The sequence below is a fragment of the Electrophorus electricus genome, chromosome 19 (assembly GCF_041902795.1).
Source record: "Electrophorus electricus isolate QZ-2024a chromosome 19, ASM4190279v1, whole genome shotgun sequence".
Lineage (NCBI taxonomy): Eukaryota > Metazoa > Chordata > Actinopteri > Gymnotiformes > Gymnotidae > Electrophorus > Electrophorus electricus.
In genome coordinates, this window is record NC_137515.1 from 4,600,001 (window position 1) to 4,624,209 (window position 24,209).

Consider the following 24,209-nt stretch of genomic DNA (forward strand, 5'->3'; position numbering starts at 1 on the left):
TGTGTGTGTGTGTGTGTAAGAGAGAGATGGTGTCCAGGGAGAATCAGGGAAGAGACTGAATCTGCCAGCAGCTCTAAGCAGTAGCTAATGGGATTGGGAGAGCAGGTGACTGGGCTTGAAAAGGAAGCATTTTCCACACTTTTCTTCCACACAAAACAAAAGACTGAAACTGTCCAGGTTTGCAAACAGACTGCACATGTTGTGGCATCATCTTGGGCCACAGAGCACTTCATCACTGAATCTGAATCATGGCACACAGCCTGGGACAGAGGGGTGGGGGGGGGGGGGTGGAGAGAGAGAGACAGAGAGAGAGAGAGAGAGAGAGAGAGAGAGAGAGATGAGTCACTCATGCCTGCCTGTGTAACATGTCAAGTGCTGTCTCACACACGTGAACAAACACACACGCATGCACACAGACACACAGACACAGACACAGACACACACACACACACACACACACACACACGCTATGTGCAGGTTTTGCAGTGGGCTTGCATCAGGAAGCCTGTGGGATGGCTGGGCTTCTATGTTTGTGACAGGTTTCTTCTCTGTCTGATCCTCTGCCCAGGGGCCATAAGAGGGGAGGGGGGAAGCTGCTCTTCCTGCAATTTCACAGGGCATCCCTCTGTTTGATACCACAGCTCTCTCTCTCTCTCTCTCTCTCTCTCTCTCTCTCTCTCTCTCTTGCTCTCTCACCCTCTTTCTCTTTCGCTCTCACCCTCTTTCTATCTCTCTCAACCTATCTATCTCTCTCTCTCTCCACCTGCTGAGGCTGACTGCACCACTGTGCTCTAATCAGCTGGAAATTACAGCCCAGTTCACGGAGTAGGGCATCAAACGTGGAGAAATCCGTCTGGATCGGCAGTCGTTTGCAATTATAATCTAATGAGAAAAATGACACCAAAATTCTAAGCTCCAAGTATTATTTTTTTAAAGCCAAACAGACACCCTGTGGTTATTGCTAAAGACACCATGTCTGCACTGAGATAACGATACAGCAACCATCTTGTGGAAGAAGAATGACACATGCTGTTTTTTTTCCTTCTCCCCCCAGTGCATGTTGGGGTTATCGTATTCAGGAGAACAGCCTAACAAGCTGAGTACAACTCTGAGTGCATCGTGTTCTCTGCTAGAGCAAAGGAGCAAGACAAAGAATATGGGAGAATATGTGAGAAAATGTGATGGAGTAAGACATCACCGAACCTACTTTGTAATACATCCGGACAGATATGGAAGTATGCACATCTTGGACAAGATGATGGTCCTCCCAGCGCCTTGTCTTATTTTGGTCCTATGCAGATCTTTGTCACGCCCTGAAAGCTCTTGTGACATTAAAGTAAATGCACGACTCCTTCATGGTGGAAAACGTCACACCAGATCAAGAGAAACGTCAGAGTTGGCAGAGACTGCGGGCTATACGCTTAGCACAACAACGGCGGGCTCTGTCCCCCTCCGCCAGTCCTGCCCGTGAAGCTGTGTTTGCTGCAAGCGCTGAGTGCAGAGTTCAGTGGCAGACTCCTGATTAACCACTCGCCTGCGCCGGCCATCTCGGCTCCATCTCAGGGCAGCAGCTCTAGACGTGTCCACCCCCCCCAGCCCGGGCCTCATCCATCTCCTTGAGCCTGCCTGCTTGCTCTGACAGCCCAGACCTGAAGGAAGATGGCCGGGCTTCCGGGAGGCCACCAGTTCCTGGCTGACGGCGATGAAAATGACAAAAGGATGAGGAGGAAGGGAAGCCGGGCAGCAGCGGTCAGGCATGCCACCGTGCCAGGGCCTCCGGATGGAGCGGGGTACCGTGCACAGGGATCGTTTTCCTCTTGGCTGTGAGGAAGTGGCGTTTGGCTGAGGGAGGAAGGGTGTGTGTGTGTGGGGGGGGGCGGTCTTTATTGTGGAGATTGCTGGCGATTGCGAGGTCATAGTTGGCTTCCGAAAGACATGCTCTGGCACTATCAGATTGCTATTGGACTGTAGGCGGACAATTAGAGACTGGCAAGCCAGTGGATGGCTATATCAACAGGGTGTGCTGCCGCACAGGGTAGTGGCAGCAGAGTAAGTGTGGATGGCCATATTTTATAGCAAGGGAAACTGGTGGAGCGGAAGGGTGTTTTGACTGGGATGCGTGTGTGTTTGTGTTTGTGCATGCGTTTCATTGCATCTGGCCGCAGCTTGAATTGTGCTGCCATCGGCTGGATTGCAGAGAGAGAGAGAGAGAGAGAGACAGAGAGAGAGAGAGAGAGAGAGAGAGAGAGAGTGAGAGAGAGAGAGAGAGACAGAGCAAGACAGAGCAAGAGAGAGAGAGAGAAGGAAGGCCAGAACTGCCTGATTCCTCTGAGCCCTGCTGAAAATAAGAGAAATGCATGTCGGCCTCGCCTCGCCCCGGTCCCTCAAGTACCAGCCATCATGGCAGGGCGTTGCGGTAGTTAGAGAGTGCTTGACTGGCTCACCCGGGTTGGCCCCCTCTCCCCCTGCCCGCGCAGGAAAGCCCTGGGGCCTCTCCGTACCCTGTATGAGCCGCCCAGCTGGGGCGGAAGCAGATCCAGCCCTTAAGCCAGCGTGCTCCCCAAAGCACCCGCCGCTTCACCTGCTCTTAGGCGGCCAGACCGGGCAAAGCTGGCAGCCTTGGCGTTCTGTTTGCTGTGCAACGCTGGCGCCTGGGCCTAATTGCCCCGTCCTGCCCTGGAGTCTAAGAATACCCACCCCAGCTGCAGTGGCGCGGCGCCTCTCACCGGAGCCCAAGCTCCCGGCTAAAGCTGATGGACACATTATTCTCTCCTCCTCATTACGGAGTCACTCTTCTCCAGTCTGGCTCACCCGCAAACACCTCGCAGCACTGGCATGAGCAGAGCCTCAGCAAGCCTTTCCCTACATCACCAAGAGAACACTACATAATACTCACCAGGAGCCAGGGAGACTGAGAAGGAGAGGTCTCAGTGAAAGGGTAGCACGCATGCACGCACACACACGCTCACGCCCACATGCAGCCACGCACACAGACACGCAAATATATACACAGACACCTTACCCTCTTCTCTTAATGTTCAACAAAAAACAAATACACACACACACACACACACACACACACACAACTCTCTCTTAATGTTCCATGTAACCTCATGCAAATCGATGGCTTACGTTAAAAGAAGTCTATTCAAAGACAGTATAATTGTTCCCATTTTCCTACTGTTTATAAATTAGGCCATATTTCACGTCCATGAAATCAACATGAAGCTTCTATTATTAAAGGCACACGACGGATGCTACACCAAAAACAGACCTACGAGCAAGCCGAAATAAAACTTAGATGACAGCTGTCTTATGTGGGTCAGAGTCTTCTATCTGGGTGCTGGCCATGTAGCTCTTTGGAGCTACTCTAATTCCCTGTAAAAGCACCCCAATGCCCAGCCTGGCCTGTGTGTATGATGTAACCTGTGGAAAATGAGGTGCCATTTGGACGATGGCGAGTGCAAGCGTCGGCCGTCGAAGCTGGAAAGCTGTTCACGTGTACGCCGCTGCTCCCTGACACGATGAGGATGGAACCGGCGTCACCGAGCTGTCAGCTGAGTGCCGGCATGTTATAACTGAGATAATCGTCAGATTTTTATCGGCTAGGAGAAGGGGTGCCCGCCTCTAGCTGGCTGGCACGGCCGTCTCCTGCACTCATCCCCCACCACCCCCCTACGCAAACACACATGCACGCACGCGCACACACACACACACACACACACACACACACACACACGTCCCACTGCTGGGCGTTATCGGCGAGGCGGGGGCCGTATGCTTTTGTTTCCCATTAAAGAGAGTGGCAGAGTCTGTGCACAAGGATGACCATCATTGATTGAATGAGAGAGACAAAGTGAGACAAAGAGAGAAAATAAGAGAGAGAGAGAGAGAGAGAGAGAAAGAAAAAAAGAGCCAGTGAGAAGGAGACAGGGAGAGAAAGCAGACCGTTAACCAATGGAGCTCCGTTAACCATATCTATGTCTCACCTACCTTGTTCATCTCCATTGTTAAGTGCATTATTACTTGCTCAAAAACTAATAACAACCACCACATGGAAACATCGGCCTACTGCTGAAAATCCTAGCCGTTCCGCTGCCGAGAGCAGTTAGAAAGGGAAGCAGCGAAGAGCAGCAGATCAGGACCGGCGCCGTCACGAGCTCGTAGACCCTGTTGGAGACCTGGATCACGAGGGCCAGATTAGTGGCGACAGCCGGCATCTCAGGGCTCGGACGGGTGGCGGGGCATGATTGCCCTCCCCCTCCCCCCCGCCACGCCACGCACGCACCCTCACCCCCACCCCCACGTCTCCCTGAGGTAGAGACAGGGCTGGGAGCTCAGGCGAACCTGGCTCAGGCTCCCGCAATCAATTCTACTAACAGGCAGGGACTCTGACAAGGCCCGGCGCCATCTGTCTGAGCAGAGCCATGCCCCGCATCGCCACGCCACGCTGCCACCCAGGCAGCTATCCAAGCTGGCACCCACAAGACAAACAAGCCCCCTCAGACTCACACTCTGTTCCTCAGTCTGTCTCTCTCGTTTTCCTCCTTTTCAACACACACACACGCACACACGCGCACACATACGCAGGCGAACCGGTATGCGAAGACACATACACGTGCACGCATGCACCTGCATACACACACACACACACATGTGCACGCACACACACACATGTGCACGCACACACACACATGTGCACGCACACACACACATGCACATGCGGTCACAGACTGAAATAATATAAAGATGGGAGAAAAAGAGTGGGCATCTATGATTGAATGCACAGGACAACATAACAAGGGTGGGAACAGAACAGAAATGATAAGTGAAACTTAGTGAGGAGGGCATAAGAGACAGTGACAGTAGAGTTCAAAGGACCTGCTTCTCCATTAGGGCTTCATACATCAGAGGAAAGGAGAGAGAGAGAGAGAGAGAGAGAGAGAGAGAGAGAGAGAGAGAGAGAGAGAGAGAGAGAGAGAGAGAGTGAAATAATAATCGTGCCGCATCACTGACATTCCTCATCATTATGCAAATGCCATTTTATTCCATTTTATCTCTCGCCCTCTCTCTGTTGTCCATATGTGGAGCGGTGCCTTCGCCGGCTTCAAAGGGACGCTGCGTTCTGTGTAACCAGTCCTCATGTAAATACCTCCATCTGGGGCGACACTCTCCCCGCTATGGCACGCGCCCAGGCCTGGCGCACAGTGGCCCTGCGCACCGAGCTCTCGGGAAGCGCTGCTGCTGACCTGGAGACTCTGGCCCACGCAAGGCCCGGGGGTCGAACTGCGCTCCAGACACCCGCGATGGCCCCCAAGAACACACTGTAGTGTCCTTGCAAGGCAGCTCTGGGGAAAGCTACACCAGTGTAGGATTTTAGCTCCAGTGTACTCACATTCCCCACAGAAGCAGGGATAGGCCACAGGATTATTCACGTGCTTGGCAGGGCTTCAGAGAGATAAACGAAGTTAGCTAAGGTTAGTCATGCTATCAAGGAGAACAAGTGCCCCACACTTAAACACAGACAAGTGAGATTCGGAAGGAGTTTGGGAGAATCGATTTGTATTTTGACGGACACACATGGGACCACAGCGTCTCTGTGAACCTGTAATATTCGATAAAAGTGTGTGTTATTGTGCTTTCATAAATCAGGGCTGGAAGCTCTAATCACTGTCAAACAGCCTCTTCTAAGAAAGGAGTGATGCATCATCTGAGATCCATTTCTTCCTTTTCCTCTCCAGTTTGGAGGCAGAGCGAAAGAGAGAGAGAGAGAGAGAGAGAGAGAGAGAGAGAGAGAGAAAGAAAGTGAGAGAAGGAGAGTGGGAGAGAACCGAAAGACAGAGTAAGGCCGAGAGCAAGAGACAGAGAGCGAGACAGTGAGTGAGAGACTGAGAGACAATGTGAGTCGGTAACAGAAAGAGAGAAAAGGAGAAAAAAGAGAGAGAGAGAGACACGCAAGAAAGCGAATGAGTGGCAGAGATCAAGAGACAGAGAGCGAGACAGAGACCATAGCACAGGGAGTTAGACAGTGACAGAGAGCAAGAGAGAGTGAGACAGAAAGTGAGAGACAGAGAACGAGACAGAGACCGTGACACAAGGAGCTCAACAGCAACAGAAAGCAAGAGAGAGTGAGACAGGGAGCAAGAGGGTGAGACAGACGAAAATACAGTTGAGAGCAAGAGAACAAGCAAGCGTGTGAGAGACAGAGCAGGAGACAGAAGAGAGCGACAGAGTGACTCAGAGCCAGAGGATGAGAGTAAGAGACAGATAGAAAGAGAGAAAGTGAGAGACAGATACAGTGAGCAAGTCATGCAGCAACCGAGTGAAAACAAGCGTTTTCATGCATGTCACTGTCCGCCTTGCTGTCTCTCAGACCGATACAAGTTCTGTGCACCTGGCTTCCCCAGTCAAACAAGTCTAATTAAGAGAGATTACAACACTCTAAAATGAATAGCAGAAAGCCTTCCAAACTGGATGTTGTCATATGCACATGGACAACGGATGAGCGCCGTTCTTTATTTTCCCTTTCAACACTGGGCACGGGCAAATGTTCTTAGCCGAGCATCTGATTAACACATTGGTTATATCAAGACATCATTATGAAATGTGTTATTTCTTACGTTATCTGGAGAAATACCTAGTAAATCATTTCATTAAGTACATAGTAAATTATCTGGCAAATCCTTATGAATAAATAAGTAAGTACAACTTAAATCATCAATCACCCATCAATTGTTCATATTTATCTTGTTTCTAATCAGAAACATTCATAAATACACGCAGCTACACTCATTTAACATGATTAGATGATTGGGTGAATTGTTATATTGACAATGAATCAGATATAACAGCTAATTAACACTGAACAAATACTGCACTGCTCGGTGTTATTTGTTATTGTCTGCGCAGATACGCTTCAGCATAGCATAGTCTCTGGACGGGTTTATTAATCCTTGCATGCCATTACCTTGGCAGAATAATGCCATTTTAATACACAACCCTCACAAAACTCACAGTGACCGCCTCGACGTGTTTTTCTTAGATAAGAAAAACAAGCCTTAATACCTGACCTTCCCGGTCCTCAGACTTCATATTCACACATCGAAAATCTCCGCTACTTGTAATAACGGCGTTAGGTTTTACTAGTGAGACGCTGAATAGTGTTTTGGTATCAAAGCCAGGGTGAGGTGTGAGAAACGTCCGCACCGGGGCAAAGCCATGAACCAGCAACCAGTGAATTCAGCAAAGCAAAGCGGGAGGAAGAAAACCAACCCGACGCTCTACGGCCAAACACAGACCCGGAGAAATCGATAGTGACAGATCATGTTACACGAGAATCGAATAGAGTAGCACTGATATCAGGAAGCCAACCTTAGCATTCGCTCGGAGGAAAGCACCGCACAGGGCGAGGGGAGGAAGGAGAGAGAGGAAATACACAAGGGAGAGGGAGAACGAGAGAAATTGAGACGAGAGAGAGAAGGGTGTGTTGTGGTGGGGGGAGGCGTTGCTTATATGTATGAGACGTGTCTGAGTGTGAGTTCACCACGGAATCTAAGACCAGAGCGCAGCGACTCCTGCTCGCACGCTCGGCTACGCTATTACATCACACATCAGTCTGATCGGGGATCAAAGGAGATCAAGCTGGTACTATGGTAACACGCTTCAAAGGCTTTCTGCTCGGGAATCCACAGCAAATTTGCGGCGGAGTGAATGCTATCACCTGTTCGGGCACGCTAACCGTGCGGTGACGTCGGGGTGCTGCCGGACTGCAAACAGCGGTTCAGATATCTAGGTTAACACTAGATGTGTACACGGCACTAGTCAACGTGCAAGCACTTCCTTTGGCAAGCAAAAAAAAAAAGGCGGGAATGGTCCTGAGGAGTTATGATGCTACAAACATTCCAGACACGTCACGATGTAAATCACTGGAACGGCAGCCGTGTGAGTGATGTGGCTGTATTAATAGATGGCAGCGGGGGGGACCAGGGGAAATGGGACGGTGCTGCTCTTGGAGACAGGACCTCCCGCGGAGTTTACTTCCAACCCAAATGAATCGCATCTAATCCCGTTAATCAGTGTCAGGAGCGTCGGAACGTGCCGGTGCGTTGGATTACATAAAACGCCGTCGATTTAAAGGAGCCGCGTGGCAGTCCTGCTCTACGGCACCTGATCTCAGATGTCCAATGATCTATCAGATTAAATCGCTCACAAATTAACACATATAATACTGAGTAAAAATAGTAGTAATAACTGGTGTGCCACAGTTGTCATATTGAAATGCATTTGTAAATGTATTTTATGTTCCGGTGGTTTGTGGCGGATGAAGTCTGTTGGGTGTATTGATGATGTCTATAAATCTGCCAGACACTGGTTTTACTCCTAAATATGACCGACAGGTAATACTAACAAATACTAACAAGTCTTCTTTTATATCCGTTTCATTTAAAACACTGTACCAGGGTGAGGATTAAAGCTGAGGCATTGTGAGCAGGCAGATGAGAGATGGGAGCGAGTGTGTCGACACCACCCGGGGTTTTGGTAAAGTGATCTGCAGTGTTCAGAGACAATTAAACGTATCATGTGTACGGTGCTGGGAGCTAGATTGACATGAGCTGCATGGAAAATGGGAGAAAAAGAGACCATCACGCAGAAAGCAGAAGAAAAGCTCAGAAGAAAAACCTGTTTGAGATTGGACGTCAGAGTTTAGGGATGGTGGTGGGGGGGGGGCTGGGATTGAGGGAACGATAATCCGGGGTGACAAAACGCCACAGACCACAGAAGCTCACCCTATGTCTACCATTGACATTTTTAAAGGCCAGAGGGGGAAAAAATGTAAAAAATAAAATAAACAAAACAAAAACAACAACAAGCAAAACACAGTCTAGCCATGGTGTTTGGCAGGAGAAACCTGGAGCTGTGCGAAAGATTGAATCATAAAACAATCATAACACCCCTCCTCAACCCCAGCCCCCCCCACTGAATTCTGGCCGTGGGCGAGTGTGATGTGATTTTCGTAAGCGAAAAGGCCATGTTGTCACGAAGCCGTTGTGTTGTTTGGGCTTCAGGGCTGAGGTCTCGCCCTGCCCGGGCCACGCTGTTTTGTGTCCCACCTTAAACGTAGTGACACGTGGCGCTCTCGACCCTTTGGCGCCACCATGCCCCGCCCACGGCTCCCCGTGCATCAATCATATGAGCAGCACCGAGCAGAAAGTCTCTGCCAGCTCTGTCTGTCACCCTGTCACTCACAGTCACCCGCCAAAAACACCCCAACAGGCTGTGGAGGTGGGGAGGGTGCTTTACAGGTGACGGGCGGAGGGAGAGAGGGAGGGGGACAGCTCTTGTCTTTCGAAATTCTATTTTTTCATCTGTCTCTCCGTGAGGGGTTTCTCCATAATCTCCCCGAGGTGAGAATCACGTTTTAATTAGGTCTACCTCTGGTTATCGGCTCCTCCGCCAGTCTCCCGGGTGCACGTGCTCAGCCAGAGGGAGGAGATGTGCGGTGGGTTGGGGTCTGTGATGCCATCAGCCTCGCTTGCTTCCAGTTCAAACCGACAAAATCGGAGACCCAGCCGCAACTCCCGCCTGTTTCCTTCGCGGCGCCGTTCGCCGTTGCTAAGCCGTTCTTTAAAGGGCCGTCTCTTTCCCGACATCCTCCACGTGCTCGGACAGAGGAGGTGGCACAAGAACCACAACGCGAGCGTCACCCCATGCAAATTCGGAAGCAGGGAGCCGCGGACACTTTGGCTTCCAAAAGCCCCCCCCCCCGCCCGCACGAAGAGCAGCTGTCGGCTTGCCATGGGGGGGGGGGGGGGTTTCGCAAGCCGCCGCGTTCTGTGGAGTGCATCGGAAAACGTCGCACCGCAGGACCAGAGCACGCTTTTCAAGAAGGAGCACTACACGGGCGAAGTAATTAAGCTCGCCCTGCTAATGGCAAAACAGGTACAAAGCTCCGCGTTCAACAAATGCCGGGGAGAAGAAAGAAAGCAAAAAAACCAGGCGTTCTGAAAAGGCCGCATCAGTAATATTAAATTGTACAGAGGAAAACGAGGCGTGCGTTTAAGGAGGGGAAGCAGCTGTCAGGATGTTCCTCCTTACGAGAAGGACGGTACAAATGCACTTCTGTTCGCTTTGTTAAAGCGGCAAGGCGCGCTCAGGAAGCGCGCCACGTCATGGCTCCTGCACCCACTCATTAGCGCCCGTCGGAGACCGCCAAATGAAAGGAGAGAAAAGAAAACAGGCCTGCAGGACGAAGCAAGGGGGCCAGGGCATCCGCGGAAGGGCCGGCACTGGCTGTCTGGACGAGCCCGCCTCAGATTTATCTGGAGCCCCGAACGCTCCATTAGCTGAGGGGGGGTTTTAATTACAACTCTTTGTGTGAGGGGGCCATTAAGAATGATTTGGAGCCGTGATGAAGGATCTGCTGATGGAGCGGGCACACTACTGCTGACTCTACTCCTGACACAACACACATATATTCACCTACTGTAAAAAAAAACAAAAAGAAAAAAAAACACAAATTCAGCAATCGTAGGGGAGGACCGGAAAAGAGATTAAATAAAGCAGGTAGTTTATGTGGGCACTCGACCACAGCCCGCTCTGCTCTACCGGAATCTCGCAACCGACGGACTGTCCGGGAAAGCGGTTCTCACCATTCTCGGGGTGCTCCATCTCCCCGATGCTGCCGTCGGGCGTGGTCCGCTCGTAGTGGTCTTCGGGCAGGGCCAGCGGTCCGATGCGGGGGCCGGAGGAGCTCTTGCTGCTGGGGGTCTCGGACTCCTCCAGGCCGCTGTCGTAGTAACTCTGCTGGGAGGTGTCCTGCAGGTCCTGCACGGGATTGGCCGTCGAGAACGTCACTCTGCGGTGCGGCAGCTGCAGAGAGATGAACAGCAGGCTGTCTGGTCATTATAAACTAATTAAAACTTTGGGGGCCCCTAACTAGGCTAACTGACCTCCAAATTTGTAATGGCGCACTTTGAGAGACTTTTTCAATATGCAATTTTCAGAGGGGCAGTTAGTGAGGAAGCATTTCATTCCCACTGTTGAGGAAGGCAGAGTGGAAGAGGAATGCTTACTGTCTCTTCGGAGTGCGAAAAATCTGTAATTAAATTTCCCAATATTACTGTAAAGATGACCTCTATCTTCAAGCCACTCTAACTACCCACACACACAGAAACAAAACACTCATGCATTCAAGCCACCACAAAAAAAATATATAGCACACATCCTCACTCATTTGTGTACACCCCCCCCCCCCCACACACACACACACACACAGCTGTAGAGCTCATAAAACCGAGATAATCACTGATATTGCAGAAAAGCCCATTTCCCTATTCTGCGTTGGTTCCCGTCTCGCCTAGGGCAGGTGGGGATTGATAGCACAAAAGCAGGACACACACACACCCACACATACACAAACAAACACACCCACCTACATACACCTGAGTCCACCTACACACACTCACACACCTACACGAACACACATGCCCACCTACATACACCTGAGTCTACCTACACACACTCACATGCCTACACAGACACAAACACTCAGCTACACACACGCATTCACACATCTACACGAACAGGGGACCACCTATGCACAAACACCTGCACAAACACACACGCTCACCTGCACACACGCACCCACCTACACTCGCCCAACTTCACAAACATACTCAAATATGACTGCGTACCAAACAGAGTGATTTTAGAAAATTAGAGTCATGAAGACAACAATTTCAATGTGTACAAAAGACCCATTAACTGCTGTTTCAAACACATAGGAGCATCGTTATCGGCAGTGTTGTTATCAGCTCTGAAGCAGAAATGTTGCTGCGTTGCTGCTGGTTTCCATCAGCCTCCACTCGGATCTCCTTCTCCATCTCTCCACCTCACCACACGTTTGTTTATCCTCTCAGTTATTTATCCGTTTGACTGCTTGCATGCTTCTGTTCTTTCGTCTCCAGCTCTTTTGCCTTAATGTGCTTGGGTGATGTTCTAGTAACTAGTGCATGTAAAGCAGGCCTGTTCTTTCAGAGACACCCTTGCACACACACACACACACACACACACACACAAACACACACACACATGGTGAATGCTGTTTGTGTGCACACTGTTCGTACTCAGGCATGTATCGGTTATCAAGCTGCTCTCTGCAAGCTCCCACTTGTGTGGTTCGAGGAACACTGGATCTCGCTGTGGAGCATTTTCACTGTGCAGTAATTATATCGGCTTCCTTTGGAAACTCTAACATGGCATCTCGGCGACCTCTGCTTCACTGACAACCTCCACCCAAGAAGTGTGTGTGTGTGTGTGCGCGTGCATGCGTGGAAAAGTGAGAGGGATGGATTGACATGCTATGAGAATAAAGGCATTGTATGGGTAGTGCTATTTTTCTCAAGGCCAAACCTTTTAATGTGCTCTTCCTTTCCTTTTTCTCATTCAGTTTAGCCTTTGATGTGCGAAGGAAAACACACTTGCTGCTCTTAGAGAACGTGAATGCAGATGTTAATGTAATTGTTTTAGCTTTTGCAAAATGCTATTATAACACTTTGCTAAGAATGTAAATAACATTGCCTGGTATTTACAATACTTCATGTAGAATGCAAATTGCACTGTTTGATCTGCAGCAAGAGACATGCAGAATCCCCCCACACAAAAATGAGTGCAATGCATGTACTTATGGGAACAATCTTATCTGGGAGTGCATTAGCATAGTTACAATATCTCAATCAAGATTATTATTATTCCATCCCAGACTCTGTATTCTCCCACAGAACAGCTAAGACTGTGATTAAAAGTTTCTCAGGCAGGCACATTACTATTTAAATGTAGAAAAGGCAGGCATTTAGTTTCTTAAATATGGATCCTGTGCTTAAATGGCTCCTCCGGGCATCGCTCCACAGTCAGTACTTGCTCTCTCCGAGCTCCAGGGGCTGGAGCTCTGCAGAGGGGGAACAGATTCCCCTCTCAGCGCAGCCTGTTGCTGCCTGCTTAGGAGCATGGGGCTTGGGGCCAGTGGGCTGAGGGGCTGGGGGGCATGGGGCAGGCTGAAGAGGCTAAACGCTACCTGGGAAGGCGGGGAGGCAGAGACGGAATGGTTGGAGTACGGCGGGAGACAGGAGAGGATTTTTGTCTTTTTTTTACCCTCTTCCTTCAGAGTTAGGTGGGAGAGAGAGACGGAGTTGGAGCTGGAAGCGGATAAGACGATGGAGGCCGGGTGGGGGCGCGCAAGACGCTCCGAGAGGCCACTCCCTGGCAGCGGGCGAGGGAGGGATGACCGAAGATTTTGGCACGGAGACCGAAGTCCGGACACCCAGAAGCGGCGCAGAAGCAGAGAAGCACAGACCGGAATCCGAGGGAGGCAGACAAGGCGCAAGGTGGGATTTAAACACGGCGGGGTGGGGTGGAGTGGAGGTGAGGTAGGGGCACAGGTGGGTGCTGAATACGAAGGCAAAATTAGACCAGCCAAAAAGTATTAAAAGGCCTGGCATGAGAAATTGAATAAACAGAAAAAATTCACAGAGAACAAAGGCGATCGCAGGGTATTACAGCGCCAGACACAGCAGGGGATTAGGTTTAACACCCAGGAGAGGCAGCTAAGCGCTGGGGGAGCCAGGGTTGGAGCCGCACCGTGCAGACCTCCGCGGGGCACATGAGGCGGAGGAGGACCGGATGCCCGGGGGGGGTTCAAACGGGTGGTGGCATCAGGTGGTTCGAGGTAAAAAAAAACTGCTCCGCAAACACACGAACAGTAACCGGATTTTCAGCCGTCTGTCCTTGTCGGTACTGTGTGCGGTCACACGGCACCTCTGCAAGCGGTCACGTGACACTGTGCAAACCGAATTGTCATCGCAAGCGATGGCTTGATATTCATAAGCCACACCGCACCCCCACTTTCTGAGCCTCACTTCCTCCCCCCACCCCGTGGCTGATCACCATGGTGGATTTCACGATGGCGACACATCGTCGGACCTGAGCCTTTGCATGGAGGCGGGCGCCGTCTGAGATGCTGGAGGCGGCAGTTCCGCGAGGGACCCTCTTCTGAGCTTCACAGGCATGATTAGCATACAGAGGACACAAGACGGGCCTGTCCGTGACGTCCTTCTCCTGCCTCTCTCATTCCTAACTGCACTTCTGTGATCATTTGTCGTCCGTGGCTGTCCGTCCCTGCATAGCTGCCGGCCCTACACCCCCCCACCCCAACCCACCCACCTCGGTCTGTCCTCTCTTCTTTCAGTTCACTGGGTCTCTTTGATAAACCTCCACTCTTTGAAGACTCTGCTGCTAAGACCGCCCGCCTCCCAGCTACCGCGCGCCGAAAAGAAATAAATAAAATAAAACAAAATAAATATATAGAAACAAACCCCCTCCCGAGCAGAGGAAGGTGAGAGTCAGAGGGAGAAACAAAACCAGGTCCGTGTGCGGTAAGCAGTCGCCCCTCCCCCCACCCAATGCCCCCCCACGCCGTTCTCTGTGATTTGGCGCTTGCTGCCTCTGCACTGAGGTGCACTCCTTCATTGTCATATTTGTTCAGTCGACTCATTTTTTTCTGCGCTCTACACGCCTTTCAGAGGAGCTGGCTCATTGATCCTCGCACGAGCTCGAAGCACAAGGAGATCTCTCTCTTTCTTGCTCTCTCTTTCCCTCTCTTTGTCTCTGTCCCTGTCTCCCTCGCTCTCTCACTCCATCTTTCTCTCTCCGTCTTTGTTTCTCTCCCCCATCTTCCTCTTTGTTTATCATTTCTCGCTCTCCGACACTTTGACGAATTTGGACTGTCCAAGAACTTTAGCCACCACTTAATTCACAGGTGTGACACAGACTAACTGCGAAGGCACATTAGAAGTGACATTTTTAAGCAGTAACAGATTTTAAATCAAACGAAGGATCTCTATCCAATTTTGATTCAAAGGATGCGCTTCCAATAACTCCCACGGCCATGTTTGGCTCATTCGCAGCTCGTCCGCGGCTCGCCCGTGTTCCTCTGACAGCGCCAGGGCACCTTGCTCCCTCGGCCTGGGCTACAGAGACACGGGCCGCAGAAGAAGCGTCTGGGCCCCAGGCTGGCTGGCGACCCCTAGCTAAACCTGGCCCTCACACACTCACAGCACCACCGTCCATCACGTGGACGAGGCGCTGGATGAGGCCTGTTATTACACCTCGTGTTTCTCCTCATGCCTCCTCCAGCTCTGTGTTCCATCACCTTTCCCTCCGGCCTGTCTTCACCCGACATCTGTCACTCTCTCTCTCTCCTCCTCTTTCTCTCTCGATCTTTTACCATCTTGCCTCTCTCCATCTTGCCTACCTCACTCAGCTCCACCCCCCACCCACCCCACCCCACCCCACCCCGTCTCTTTGGAACTGCAGCTTGCCTTTGGGATTTGGAGGAAATTGAATTGAATTATGAAGGAATTTCTCGGTAGCCCGATTGGCATCATTTCCCCCTTCACAATAGAGCACCGTTCTCATATCTCTGGGTGTGGGAGAATGAAAATAGGCCGTGCACCATTCTTTCTCTCATCCTTTTAAATTGAATTTTTCATATCACGGGGCCACGGAGACATCTGCCGTTTCTTTTAAGATGAGGGAGAAAAACCCATTTCATAACATTGCGGAGACATATACCTGTGGCTCGGTGTGAAAAAAACAGACTTCCTTCAGGTGTGTACATATTCCTCCATGATAAATGATAAAAGAATAACACAGATCCCTCGTCTCCTTTTTTGCTTTATTATTGTGTCTTTATCATGATCAGATTGTGGGACTGTTTCCATCGCTTAATCTCACCTGCCCCGGTTCCCTCCTCTGGTGCAAGACCCCCCCCCCCCCCCCCCCCCGCCGTCCAAACCTCCCACCCCAGAAACCCTCTCCCTGTTCGCGCTCCAAGGTTCCGTGTCGTAAACTGAATGTCAGTTTTTATGGTACGGTAAGTGGCCTTGTTTAGAAAATGCTGAGTGACAGTGGAAGAGGAAGCCTGTGTTAATCCTGCGTGGGGGGGGGGGGGGGGGGGCATTGCGAGAGATAGCGAGGTAGCGTGGGAGGGGTGGAAGAGAGGGGATGAGGGAGGGAGCGAGAGGGACGAAGAGGGAAACGCAGAGTACTGAGACAGAGGGGAAGGCACAGTAAGAAATAGAGAAACAAAGATAGAGACAGAGAGAGTGATTGGAGAGGGAGAGAGAGAGAGAGAGAGAGAGAGAGAGAGAGAGAAAGGAGGAGAGAAACATAGAGAAATTGACTGATGGAGCCGAGGAGAGATATGGAGGAAGAGGCACTACAGAAATTAATCCTCAATATCCAGTCTCGAGTGGGAACCTTATTCCCTCTCAAACTTCCATTTTCAGAGTTAATATCTCAATTCCTAAAGGGCCTGGCTGGAAGGCATGCATGGAGCTCAGCCTCCAATTGCTTTAAGGACGTGGTACATAATGGGATTGTAGGGAGAGATGACAAAGCTTTCAGGCAAGCTTAAGACTGTCGGGGCTTCCTCCAGAATTGTTTTCTGCGTCTCTATTAATAGCCAGTGATGGATCTATCTGGGAGGCAGCCCCGATTTGATAGCGGAGCGACGAAAAGTGTTATTATTCAGGCCAGTCTCTCCATTAGACGCAGAATCAATTTTATCTGTTCCTTCCCACCCCACCATCTAGCAATAAAGAAACGCAAACCATGCCTAGAATTTCCTCAACCCACATATCGGGGGTGATGATATTAAAAAATAATGTCTAATTAGAAGCCGAAGAGTCCCTTTCATCTACTGCTCAGAGTGGTCTGCCATGGCTGGTCATTGAGGACACGTTCTCTCTATTGATCTATCAGCGGTTGGCAGGCTCTAACAGGGCCCAGCAGAGCTCACAAATGATGGCCTGAGAACAGAGAAATGGGAGAGGGGAAAAAAAAAAAACATTGCCAGATCAAGAGACCATTTTATCGGAGGCGAGTCAAACTCGTCATCACTGCCTTTCTTCTCCGTGCCCCGAAACGGCCACTCTGGGCTCGGGGATATCAAAGGCTATCGGAGGAGTTGGGAGGTGCCAAACAAACAGCTAGCTGCACGGTGTGCGCTCTCGCGCCTATGATGCAGCGCGATGATACCCTTCCGTCCTGTGCAGTCACGGCGACGAGGAGGAAGACGCAGGGGTCTGAGTGGCCCACGCTGCAGCTACCACCGTCTAATGAATGAGGGGTTGATTAGAGATAGATTATCAAGGCTCAAAACCCCAAAAAAAAAGCAAATCACAATTGCTCAATCAATCCATAAATGACCTACCAAAATGGAAACTCTGGGCTTAAGATATTGATATTTCCCTCTGCACGATATTACTATGAATGTGCATATGTTTACCACATCAGTACAACTGTGGATAATATGTGACAAACTACACAATGATGTCCTCTCTGCCTTTGCCTCGGGTGAAACTTGAACTCACGATCCAGGGTGCAGCCTCGTCATCGATGCTAAATATCTCTGATGTAACACCAGTCACACCAAGATGCCAATTTTCAGTAATTATCAGTATATAACAACCAGTTACCGATTATTATCACCCAGTCCAAGAAAAGCAATTAAGGTGGATAGGAGGCGCTGCCGTAAGCCTGAAACAAACCTTCTCATGGAACCCAGTAATCAGAAAGCATTGATCCGACACTTCCAATTAAGTGGGAATGCGTGTAGGGTCGAGGAGTTTGTGATTACGCATTCATGCGTGCATCTGGGTGCGCGCATGCGCATGCACGCGCTGGAACGAGGGATTGTCTGTGCTTACTGTGGTGTGATAATGGTTTAAAAGTCAAGACATGCCTCCTCCATCTCCCGTGCCGCTCTCGTCAGGCGCTGGCTCCTTCTCCCCGCCCCTTTTATATTTTACTTCTCCTCTCTTGTGCCTACCCATCCCTCCTTTTGATTTATTTTGAAATGAAACACAAAAGTCTTGGTTCTCCAACATGCCGTGCTGAGAGCGGATACAATTATCCTCCTGTAGTCAGTGTCGGCTGTAAAAGCTCCGTTCTGAGCTAAGTGCTTTTGACACCAGCAAGCATTCTTCAGACTAACGTGGCTGCAAAATCTCATCACAGGGGCATCGAAGCACACAGCATTTACTGGCACCTCAGTGCTTAGGTCTGCAATTAAAGACACTGATTGGTTTAAACATCCACCACGCCCCCCCCCCAGGTTGAAATATGATCCTGAAAACCTGCGTGCACACACACACACACACACACACACACACACACACACTCACTTGTATACTGCGCTTACTGTACACACACACACATACACACATCAAATACACATAGAGGTCTCTGCAGTTCTGCCTCCCAGGCCTTTGCCAGGAGATGGCCCAAAGTGTCATCTGAAAATCATAAAAATGAGTCACCCAGCCTTGCAACAGCAGACAGTTCCTGCATGGCCAAGTCGAAACTCCTGCAATTGGCCAAAAGTAGGCCCCTGGTATTGGTCGAGCAGAAGCCTGAGCATCAGTTTCGTCCCTGCTATTGGCCGAACAGAAGCTCCAGCATCCGTTTCGCCCCTGCCATTGGCCGCTATTGGATTCGAGCTGACAGGTCGTGGCCAGTGACCGTGGAAGGGCCCGTTTGTAGGTCAGTGGGCTAATCAGGATCTAGAAAGGATGGTGCACGTTAGCAATCCACCCCTGGCATGGAGTTGTGGGAGACCACGGCGGCAGGGCCAAGGCCGAAGAGGGAGCCATTAGTGGCGTCCGAAACAGCCTGGACCCGGCCCGAACAGGTCCGGCCTGAGAGGGAGGAGGGCCGAGGAGGCTTGCCACAGCCTCGCCACCCCAGAGAACTCATTAGTGTCCAAACCCGCACCACACACACAGCACCTCTCCCTCATTCGTTCTGTTCACGCACGAGAGCCGCTTCCCACACACGCGCGCGTGTTAAGGGAAGACACTACAGGTGAATAGGGTAAAAAATTTAACTATTAAATATCAACATGAAACTTCCCCAGTTGTATACTGTATTATAAGTTTATACGTTTTCTAAAATGTTATGTTTAAATATGCAAATTATTCATTATCTAATTAAATATGCACCAATTTGCATAAATATCAAGAATAGAAATCTGAACAGTGGATAAAGTCAGGTTCAAAATCCTTGTTGACATATTAGAATCAAAGGTTTTTACAGAGGGAATTTTGAATCTCTCCTTTCATCACTCCATAAAATACTGTATAAAAAATATGCATACAATATATGTAAAATAAAATATATACAGAAAATACTGTCATCAGCCACAATAAATAAATAAATAAATAAATAAAATGCTGCCATGTTGCCATGTTTTAAGAATAAAATGGTATATAATTCAGACTATGAATGATATATGAACAATCCCCTCAGTAAAAAAATAAATAAATCTGAATATAGGTATAGATAAAACTGTAAAATATAGTATATGTAAATGCTACTGAAGTGGAGATTTCTGGCTCAGCATGTGAGAAAAAAACTAATTTTGAGAAAACTGCCTTTAAAGATATATATTATAAAATTTCACAAATTTGTATTGCAAATCACTATTTACAGACAAAATATCTAATCATATTCAGTATTGTTGTTAATGATATCTCTCATAATAGAGTACAACACCTATATAGAACAATGTAATAACATGCAATAATTAAAATCACATGTATGGTCTTCAACTAAAAGGAAACACATACGCATGCGCATTATTGTCCTCGTTGCACTGATATGTGTGTATGTGTAGAACTATTTTATAGATTAGCCTGCTGTCTGTTTTGTCCAGAAGCAATCTCATTAGAAAAAAAATAATTCAACTTGAATGCCCTGAAAAATTAGGCTACACTCATTAGTCTTTGTTTATTCTGCTAGGCTACATTATTTTGCCACTAAACGAAAAGTCTACAAAATGCTGAATTAAATGACATTTTCCCCCCATTTTTAAATGTATTTATTTTTAAATGCTACATGTCCTAACAGCCACTACTGTGAGCCCCAAACTACCTAGCGTAACTAAACCAAGAAATGTCACAGTACTTGACACATCTAAACAAATCACGTCTGAACAAATCACGCTTACGTTTAAATTGATCCCTATTTCTTTCATGGTTTGCTACTGATACAAAGAAAAGAGCCATATTTGGCTCAAACACCAATGTGCGGGAGTTTTCTATCAGTACCCGTGATGACACGGTGCAGTAACGTTAGCGGTAGTGCATGTTGCGTTAGCATGCTAACGTCTCGTTAATTTGGGAGAAATCTACAGATGCCAACAAAGAAAGTGTAGAAAAAACACCTAAATGTGTATTTTTGACGTTTTCTTCCCAGCGGTCGGAAAGAAGACCGTAAGGAAGTAAAATGGACCAAAATCTCAAAACTGAACAGTGTATAATGAAACGTTTTTGCCTGCAGGAAAACGTCCATCAGGTTTTCTAAAAAAAAAAAAACGTGGAGGCATGGGATTAACCTTGTGTGTACAGCAGCAGTAAAGCGGAAGAATGTTCATGATCTACGGTGCAGTCGTGAGACGTGTGGGTTTGGAGTCCTTAACGTCGACATCCACCTTCCCAGGGACTGCAGATGAAAATTAGCCATTTAGCTAAAGCTGCCACATTTACATCATGACATAATGATAATGATTAACGTGTGCTGTCCGTGCTAAATAAACAAAGTTGTTTTTGTTTTTTTTCCTGAGGTCTGATAATAAGTCGAGCCAACAAATCACACCAGCAAAACAGCAGTGACATTTTTAAAGGCGGTGAAAAACTATGAATGCAATGATTTTGCTACTGAATGTTTAGTAAAATAAACTATGGAGAAACAGGAGTGTTAAAATGAATTAGAAATGCACTGACAGAAAAAAAAAAAAAAAAAAAAAACGAGCTAAGGGAAACTTAATGTGATTTTTATAGACTTGGACCGAACAATTAGGGAGGAATTTCTACTATTTTATGAACATTAAGTGCAAACACACACTCACTCACTCACTCACACTCCCCCATCCCCCCACACAGTAATGGCACAGTGCTTTTAAGGTCAGTCCCATCTAAAGCACATACGATATTGGTGTCACAGGAGCTGGAGTTGCCACCTGGATGACCTGAATTATGAAGAGTCATTTGACAGTAATTAATGTAATAATTTGACAGTAATTAAAATATTTCAAAAATATTTTGAAAGTGCATAACTGTGATGAATTATACATCTAACCATATTTGCTGAAACCAGACTATGTTCATGTGAAACAAAATCATTATACTCCTTTAGTAATAATGATCATTTATGAAACACACACACACACACACACACACACACACACACACACACACACACACACATACCTTTCTCATTATGCACGGTTCACATGTGGCTGAGTCCTGTTCATATCTCAGTGATCAATGTTAAGTGTTTCCTCATTGGGACCAAAATAAGACATTGATGGAAGATGCATCCAGACTCCGCCTAGCAGAGGGTCTCTCCCAACATCACACAACACCATCAAGCAGAATTCTCTTCCTAGTACTGACCTCCAAACAACCCAAATTGCCAATCATACACTTAGTCACACATTTTGTTTTTTACACTCACACACACATGTTCATAAAGACACAGACAGAGACACACACACGCACACATACACACACAAACACAAACACCTCCTTCCTCCTCCCTCATGGTTAATACATCAAACAGCATTAGTTCCTGGATTGCAAGAGCTCAGACAGACATGCTTCTGACAGAGTGCGTCACTCTCTCTCTCTGTCTCTTTTTCTCTCTCTCTCTCTTTCCTTCATTCTTTGTGAAGTCTGCCTTGGTGCTTACAGAACACACTGCCAAAGAAAATTCATTTATATATTACCTCTGCTTTCGTGCACTCGTGCAGTGTCATGTCTGAGAGGAATCTGCACCATAGCCTGTCAGAGGTAAACTGCGGCGGGAGAAGTCAATAAGACAACAGGCAGTAAATGGTGACAGACTTCAGTCTCCAGTGTGCGACGGTGCTGTGCGCCACCCGGTTACTACGTGTGGCTTTCAGTTTAGCCTCGTCCTGCACCCGCCTCACATCAGTGCTCCAATCAGACAGATAACCATCTGCTGCTGAAGAACACCAAAGTTTCCTCATCGTGGTTTTGCTTTTGGACAGAACTAAGGCATACATATGTATGATTCTGGGGAGAGAGGTTTATATTGTTTTTATTTGTTTGTTTGTTTATTTCTATTGGACGGCTGAGCGAGGTCGTTTTGGAGTACGCTTTATTAGCACTTCGAGTCTCAAAGGACTGTGATGCTGAAACAAAGTGACCAGGTGGCCCATTAGAATCGCCCCTCAAAAACGGACATTAATTAGTTCATCAGCTGAATAAAAACCCCGCCGTAATTAACACTGATATACACGGGTCCTGACAGTGTCGCCTCCTTTTTCATGTTAAACCCTGAGCAGTGTCATCCCCCCCCTCATCGCCATCATTATTCGATTGCTATGCATGGTGGGATTAAAAGCAGTCCTTTATTCATGCGGTTCAGCGGCGGCGCTACGGCAACGGCGACGCCTGCTTTGATGCAACAGCCACCCAGGAACTCCGGTCTGGGCCGGGCTCCCTGCCTTCACAGACGATCAGCATCTATTAGCTCTTTTCCACTTCAAATGCAGGAATAAAAGGGCTATTCACCTTAGTCTCTGTCTGCCCCCACGTCCCCCATATGCATTAGAAAAGAATCCTCGCGTAACCATGAAGTCCCTAAATGTGCTTTGACAATCACAGACCCAATTATTATTCGAACTTGATATTAGCTCTGACACGGTACTATCTGGAGGCAGAAGAGGCGTTATCTTCAATTACCTGATCATTTTCGCAGTGAGCAGGTAATCCGTGAAATAGACTGTTTGGCCGTAAGAATGGACATGGGCGTTATCTTTTTGGTTTTTTTTTTCTTTTGGCCCCTCTTCTGCAGTGGGGGACATTTCATTAGCTTAAAGCAGGCACTCCCCCAGCCTTGGAGAGATGACACTTAACAGATGGATTTCCTGTGTTTGTAAGAACACTGTTGGCCTTGCTCTCTGCCTCAGTGCGGAGGAGCCGAGATGGACTATTAAGGGGAGCCAGGAAGTCTTTTTCTGTTGTCGTTGTCGTCGTCATTGAGAGTAAATGGAGGGGGACGGTCTCTCCGGGCCACACCGAGCCGCACAGACCGGCCCAGCACTCCAGTGCCGTCTGGAACAGACATGAACGCAGGCCATTATCTTCATCCCCATCTGTCCAGGGCCAAGGTAGCGTTTTTCCACGTAGGGTGCGCACACACCTTTCCCCGTGCGAAGGCATCCACTAACGCACCTCTAAACTGCAGATTAATGACGCCTGCCTTGCATGTGCACCGCGCTCACTCTTTGTGACAGCGTCGCTTTGGAGCTACACCCAACAACGCGGACCAATTTAGCTGAACTATGGTTGCCTGCATTCTCCATAAATCTCCACAGTCACTTGGTCTGCCACTGTATCTTTATGGGGATGGGAAGAGAGCCTAGAGAATCTCATCGGCCCTATTTAGGACGTACTGAGCTGACTCAAGGTATTCTTCCTAGATGCGCAAAGGCACGTGTGTGTGTGTGTGTGTGTGTTTGTGTGTGCATATGCATCTCTGAGTATTTGCATGACTGAGTATTTGTGTGTGTGTCTGTGTGTGTGCTTGTGAGCATGACTGAGCATTCATCTTTGTGTGTGTTTTCATGCATGACTGAATGTTTTGTGTGTGTGTGTGTGTGTGCTTGTGAGCATGACTGAGCATTCATCTCTGTGTGTTTTCATGCATGACTGAATGTTTTATGTGTGTGCGTGTGTGTTTGTGCTTGTGCGTGTGTTTGCGTGCATGCGCATGACTGAACGTTTGCGCGTGTGCATGTAAATGTTTACATTTGTGTACATTTCACCCATCACAGCCCACACCACCATTCAGCCAAGATTTCTGAACAAGTGGCTTGATTTAATTCCCACCTTGTTTTGCTGGCCTGTCTGATCGCTGTCAAAGATGTCAAATGTTTGCAGGCCCATCACGCTCACCTGTGACAGCCGGGTGACATTTCCAGAGACGCTTTTATCAGTTTCTCCCTGACACCAAACTCCCCCCTCCACCTCCACCCCACCGCTTCCTCACGAAAAAAACACCAGACATACATAAGACAAGGCACTTCCCCTTATGCACTGCCAGAACTCTTATCAAAGAGCCCC

The 24,209-nt window shown here is 48.6% G+C and overlaps 1 protein-coding gene across 1 annotated transcript in view; it reads right to left on the reverse strand.

The window, feature by feature from the left end:
- pcdh1a (protocadherin 1a) overlaps positions 1-24,209 on the reverse strand; it is a 57,673-nt gene that overhangs the window by 6,667 nt on the left and 26,797 nt on the right. The window contains exon 4 of the mRNA XM_027028499.3: positions 10,650-10,869. Within this exon, the coding sequence (XP_026884300.3) occupies positions 10,650-10,869 (220 nt within the window). The remainder of the gene's footprint in view (positions 1-10,649; positions 10,870-24,209) is intronic.